Below are 7,029 nucleotides of genomic sequence, written 5' to 3'. Positions count from 1 at the left end.
TATATATTGTATTTCTATCATTAGATTTATAAAAATATATATTATATATAAACATTTTTTTTTATTTCAGGCATTACAAGAAACGCAGAAGGCTGCGATTAGATTTGAGAGAGCCAACAGTCAACATTCGGCAGCTAAAGAAATGGTTTACTTAGCAGAGGAAGGACTACGGACCGAAGGAAGATGTTTTGACCACGCTTGGCAGGTAAGACTCTTCAAGCCTTGAGAAAAATTATATGCAAGGTTATTACGCAAGTAATGAAATATATTATAGGAAATGTTGAATCATGCTACGTCGCGAGTTAATGAGTCGGAGCATGAGAGAGCTCTCTCTGAAGCTGATCATAGGCATACAACTGTGTTGTATCATAAAGCGGAACACGAAGTTCAAAGATTGCAGCGTGAATTGAAGCGTACTATTGCTAAATCTAGGTACGTAAGGAACCACTGCCACTCTCTTCTCATTAATGGAGCTCGAGTATACCTACTTTCCCATTGGTTTTTTATAATGCATGAAATTATCGCATATAGTTATTTTTTTTATATGAACCACTTTTTAAAAAAACCTTGTATACAACCAAGTTAATGTATCGGAACACGATAAATGTTTTACAAAACCTCTTATTGTTTCTTCCTATTGCTTTATTGACATATTTTATCTCTACTTAAATAATCATCGAATTACTTTCGATTGATTATTACGTTTATGTTATTTTCTATAGACCTCTTATGGTATTTATGTGTTTTGGTTATATGTTCATGTTGGCAGTATGGGTGCACGCCGCAGCTTGCTTCTGATAAACAGTATCGCCTACAGGCACAACTTGCTCATGTTGTAAGTAGGATAGATATTCTTTTTTATTTTTTTAAATAAACGAGACATTTATTTTGAGTGTGTCATCAAACTAGCTCTCTGTTCATTTATTTTAATCATCATCCTGATTGTGCATGAATTATATATATTTATTTTTGAGAATATTTCGAATGTACAATTTGCTAGGTTTTTTTATTGATCTTTTCACGATAGATGTACTGCACACAAAATTTATCAATATTTGCTTCTTCCTAATCAAATTGCCATGCAACAGATTGTTATGCATAAATATATATTATGCATACATTCAAATACTGATTGTAAAAACATATCATTTTTACATAGCTCCAACTTAATGAAATATTATATAATCACATAGGCCTTACTATGAGATGAAAGCGTACTTTAATCAAATGCTGGAGGAGCAGAAGATGAAAGTCAGTGCACTGGAGAGATCAGTTGGCGAAGCAAAAGCTTCGTACGCGGAAGCATTACGAAATTTAGAAAAGATCAGCGACGAAATTCACAGGGTATAAATATAGACTTGTGTGAATAAACGTGGTTCGAACTGTGTAAAATTTTCATTACACTTTTGCTAACAGACAAGAAGATACGATGGTATGGACGAATACGATAAGAGTACACAAGACGCACCCGATCGCTCCGCTTCGCAAATTAACACGGCGACTTCAACGGATTCCAGTGTAACTGGATCTCCAGACAGCACGGATTACACTAGTGACGAATATTTACGCCTTCCCGATAAGATGAGTCCGAACGTGCCATGTCCCATGCCTACAAGAGTAAGTATACATTCCTGGCAAATCGTACTTCTTAATTTCATTAATCGATAAATCATTCTTTTTTTTTTCAGATCGAGAGAGATTCATCGTCGGAGTACTTGGGCCTAAATAATCTGAATCTTTCATCCACTGAACCTCGTAAATACATAAAACGGGACCGTCCACGAAGCATCGCTGCGACCGACTCGAAACATATCGTATCTCTAAATCATACTTCTTCTAAATCAAGTTCTTCTGCACCAGGCCTGACGGATCTGTCGGGCATTATATCTCCGGTTGAAAAGAGAGTTAAAATTCAAACACCCGTAAACGATCGCAAGAATAATACTACTAATTCTCAAAACGGAGAGGAGTGGACGGAAATTAGCCTGAACAATTCGCCGGATGAAGTTTATTATAATAATGACGTGTATTCTGACGAGGAAGATCAAATTCCCTACAAACCGCTACCGATGGATCTAAGTCCAGAACTTGCTCAGACAATTAATGCTACCAGCGAACCGCCGAAAGAACAAATTAGTCGAAGGAGATTAGTAACGCAAAAATCTTTACCCACAATGTCGAAAGTAAATGAAGTTACCTTAAGCGAAGAGAAGAAAGCCGAAGTTACGAGAAGTCCGTCAGTAAAAAATAGAAGCAAGCTCGATGGTAGCTTAGCTAATTGGATAACTAGAAGTTCAGCCGGTGGTGAAACTAGTGGTGGTAGTTCCAGTAAGTGGATGAATGTGTGCGTCTTTAACAAATTTCATATATGTTATTGTGAGATGTAGATTTATACGTTAACATTGTTATTTCAGCGAATTCAAGTAGAAGACAATCTCTCGATATGTTGTGGAGTGGCGGTACCGGGGAGCGCGTTAAGGAATTACTTAATCACGGCATGATGATGCTAAACATATCTAGCTTAACGGAACGACGTTCCAGTGAACCAAAGACAGCGGAGAGAGACAAGGATAAGTCTGACAAGTCTGAAAAGTCGGAAGTTAAAGGAAAGAAAGTTCCAAGTCCGTTAGAAAAAACAATGAGCTATCTCAATGCCGATGAGGAGACGTCGGACAGCGAAAGTTTAGCTAGGTAAGTTTATACTGATATATTCTCATCAATCAACGATATCTTAATTTTTCTTTTTCTTATCAAACTTACGATTAGCGTGGAGATGCTAACAGAGGATCAAATCTCTTCACTCATGATGGAGCCGGACATGAATCAAGTATGCCAAGAGATTCTGGGAACTCCCTTAGTCGAAGTATGTCCGCTGTTGCAACAATTACAGCAACAATAGCCTTATAGCAGAGGAATTTGCACGACAAAGTGGCAAAGATTCAACAATAGAAAGTGTTCAAGATCATTATAAATCGGTAACATAATTAAGATACATCTCCTTTCTGTTACGCTACTGCATTATCATATTATATTTCTGTCTATTGCGTGTCGTAAATTTTTCTATTGTTATGTGATATAGGACAAAGCAGGGCAAAGTAAAGGTTGTATTTCTAAGTAATTGTCAGATTGATTCCGACATTATTTATGGGTTTTACCAGGTATTATCAAGTTATTTCATTAGTTAGAAAAATAATATTTATATGCTTAGAAAATATAATCGGTTAACGCTTTTAGTCAATTCAGAACTTGCGTTAAAAATGTTTCATTAGCTTCTCGGACACTACAAAGCCTAACGTCATTTTTGTGGATACGCTTACATGATATCTCAGCTTGTGAAGAGTGTTTTCGAACTTATTCTATAAAATCTTTCTAATATTTAAGATTTGGTAAAACTATGAAACATCAGTCGCTGAGGAAGCAATATGTAGTTACTTTTCTAGGATATTGTGTAGTTTAACCTAGATACTCATACACAAATTTATTCCAAGTCGCATCGACTATTTTTTGCTTGCCTTTACATGCGACTATTATCACGTTAAAATCTTTCGGAGCGTTTAACAAATATATTAGAATATTGTGCTATCACAGCGAAATATCAAACAATCTAGACAAATTAGGTAAACAAAACAAGGATTACATTCACCACGCTACGTTCAAAGATAACCGAAGATTTAATAAGATCCATTTCTAGTAATGTAGATTAACTTTAATTTTGATTTAATTTATTTCTTTATCCTTTTCTAATTTTTTAAACTAGAAAAGATAAAAAGTAAGTTAACCCGAGATTAAAGTTAATTTTTGTTGGTAGAAATGGACGCAGGATAAACATTTCCTTGTCTTTCTCTATCTCTTCTTCATCAAAATACAATCGATCGGTCCACTAAGTTACTCGCGAAGCGTACAACCGAAAGAAAAAAAACATATATAGAAAGTTACAAGATGCCAATTATATGACTGCGATGGTCAGATTATCTTTAATGCGGAACATACTGTATATATAAGCGTAGCATAATAATAACAATTCTAAACGTACATAAGTCTGTGTGCAAAACGTACTGTTGGCATCATAAATACCTGAAGAGTACTCGTTTTGAGTTTCATTAATATAATTCGTTACGCGAAGCTGTACGTTCGATCAGTGACAGCACGTTTTGAGCACAGATCAGGATTTTCGCGGCTTTTTGGCAATCGTGCTGTTTCATTAACGAAGCTTCGCGACAGTAAAACAGTATTCACTTCAGTCAGGTTGAGCAAGATATTTTTCAATATTTGTCGTTCTGTGACGCGAGGCGTGCCTGTCAATAAATATCTTACGGCTGTCTCGAGATCGCTATGCGAAAAGCGAATGTTATACAAGTTATTATGAACAAAATAGTCTGGATAGTCGAATGATACTCGATGATGGTAATAATAATAGATCGAAGGCTTGCTCGAACGGATTCAGACACTCGGAATGAGTGAAATTTAAATGTAGCTCCATCATTTTTATTGCTGCGTATTGTGATATAGCTCTTAGCGATTTTAGACATTTAGTTTTGGATTTTCCAATTGTCGAACGAAAACATTAGTGCAAAGGATGCATGCAATATGCTATTTATAAAGAGAGTAATATATATAATATATATAATAAATATACATATATATATATATAATATAAATTAATAATATATATACAAATTATTTATATATAAATTAGTTATATATACATATACAGATCCTATTTATTTTGAGCGTAATATTCTGTAATCGGCGTTAATTGACACTTTTCATACAGCGTTCGTCAATTTTTATAAAGTGGCAATTGTGCTTCTTAAGGAATTATTTTACGACTCGCGACTTGTCAAAGGATCTCTCTCTGTGTATGTTGTGTGAATGTGCAACATTATTTAATTACAAATAGTGTTGCAGTTATTAGGGGTACGCTCCACTTGGCGTATGCAATGCTCGCAAGCATTTCATCCTTGCTGGACATAAAAGGACATAAAATATTGAACAAAGATGAAATGCACGCGAGCTTTGTTGCAAACGCCAAGTGGAACACATTCCAGATTTCGCTATCAAAAAATGTTGTATGTTATACATGTACAAACAGGCTCACGCAGATGTCATTATTGCCACTCTTCTGTAAAATATAATCAATCTACTCGAAAGCCGGTGATCGCGCTTTAATGTTAAAGTTGGCGCCGAATATTTTCATGTACGTACAAAACACGACAAGCATAATTCGCTCATTTGAATTATTCGCTCGAAAGTCGTGGAAAAAAGAATGAAAATGAGACGCCATGGTGTATTTGCCGATCTTAATTATTTCGCTCGCATTTTCCGTTCATATATATAGGTTGTAACGTGCACTGTTAAATTCATAATGCCAAATTATATCCACAATTTCAGTTAGTTTTAATTTCTACAGGTCGCCACTGCTCCTATTTAATATGTTATTAATTTAACTAAAATAATGAAGTTAAACGATTTAACTCAAGAAAATGTATTAAATTTGACTCAAATTTAGTTCATTGTTTACTAAATGCATATACTGTTTACTTAATGCATTTAATTAATTGGACGTTATTTATTTTGAAACTAATTGTACAAATTAATTAAATTTTGACACACATACACCGAGAGAAAAATGTACCAAATAATTATTTGAATATTATTAATATAACATTCACTTACGGAAAATAAATATTTGCTAAATAAAAAAATATAATAGTTAAATAGAATTAATGATTCTTGCACTAAATAAATGTTTACGTAAATATTCAACTGGCATTATTCAAACAAATATTTATTAAAATTTAGTGCACATTTTTCTGTCAGTGTGAAGGTTAAAAACAAAATATTATTTAACTTAAGGGATTGTTCCTCTGTTCATGTAATAGTATACAACTTTGTATGAATAAAGATTATAAGAATTTTGTTAGCGGCGAAATATCGAAGGCTGGAGATCGTTCGTCGAAATTCCACATAATCACAGCGTCGTCGCGCTCGCGAGATGTATTTTTTGTCCCGCGTTTTTCAGTAAGGACGATACAGCGAGCGGGGACGCGTACAGCGATAGCGATAACAAATTGTATTGTACATACCTAATATTGTATATGTGAATGTAACTATGTATATATTACATCATTATCCTCCATTAAAACCTCATTACGAAAAGCGTATGCAGAAACGCGCGTCTAACGAACATGGTTCACCCATCGAAACCGTTCGAATTCAAATCGAACGGCTGGCCCCAGTTCGTTCGAATGCAACTTCACGCTGCACTATTCTCGCGAAGTGCAATCTGAACGAATAAACGGATAAACGATAAACACCAGGTTTTATCGTGGTCTCATTCAATGTACATCAAATCAGAGGATTGATTATATATATTTTGAAACGAAGTGAAAATTACAAAAGTGAACGAATTAATTGTTTAACAACGAATTTGCTCATTTTTGTAATTTTCATACCATTTCATGATATTTGTGACCTCCTGTATTTTTATTAATAAGTCATGACACGATATTAAACTTTGAGAGGAAAGAACGGAAAATACGACGTCAGTGCGAATAAAATTATGCAACAATTAATTAACTTAATATTACTTCAATTATTACAATCATTTGTATTATTCCAATTCTTAATTAATTGTTGCATTATTTTGATGTAAAACCTTTCAATTATTAATTGTATTTTCACGCATCACTTATCGCGTTGAATTATTTACAGTCTTTTTCTTTTAACATTTTTCTTGAGTCACGTCTCATTTTAACTCACCTCATTGTTCGCTCGAATTCAAATCGATTGGATACGCCATGATCGCCGTCGTCGTCCAGAAAATCGGAGGAATTCTACAATTAATCTTGCGAAAAACGAATAGACATACGTCGTCCGGACGCAACGATGCGATCAACAGTGAAATTCTGTAACTCATTATGTGTTCATAACGACAATATCATTGCACAGTATATTTTATACCTAATGAAAATAAAAATCAGATGTAATGGGAGAATAACAGAAGCGTAAACGAAACTTCTAGAAAGA

General features: G+C 34.4%; 1 protein-coding gene across 2 annotated transcripts in view; it reads left to right on the top strand.

The window, feature by feature from the left end:
• Positions 1-3,757, top strand: part of LOC108753589 (SH3 domain-binding protein 5-like) — a 5,318-nt gene extending 1,561 nt beyond the window's left edge. Inside the window, exons 4-11 of one of the 2 annotated variants that reach the window (XM_018495307.1) lie at positions 71-205; positions 275-432; positions 770-835; positions 1,194-1,344; positions 1,417-1,617; positions 1,689-2,328; positions 2,415-2,691; positions 2,767-3,757. In XM_018495307.1, the coding sequence (XP_018350809.1) occupies positions 71-205; positions 275-432; positions 770-835; positions 1,194-1,344; positions 1,417-1,617; positions 1,689-2,328; positions 2,415-2,691; positions 2,767-2,899 (1,761 nt within the window). In that variant the 3' untranslated portion in view covers positions 2,900-3,757. The remainder of the gene's footprint in view (positions 1-70; positions 206-274; positions 433-769; positions 836-1,193; positions 1,345-1,416; positions 1,618-1,688; positions 2,329-2,414; positions 2,692-2,766) is intronic. The other variant, XM_018495308.1, reaches the window with a different exon arrangement.
• Positions 3,758-7,029: the final 3,272 nt, after the last annotated feature.

Source organism: Trachymyrmex septentrionalis, unplaced genomic scaffold (genome assembly GCF_001594115.1).
Source record: "Trachymyrmex septentrionalis isolate Tsep2-gDNA-1 unplaced genomic scaffold, Tsep1.0 scaffold7, whole genome shotgun sequence".
Classification (NCBI taxonomy): domain Eukaryota; kingdom Metazoa; phylum Arthropoda; class Insecta; order Hymenoptera; family Formicidae; genus Trachymyrmex; species Trachymyrmex septentrionalis.
Note: the sequence above shows the minus strand (reverse complement) of the source record. Positions and strands in the feature narration are given on the sequence as shown.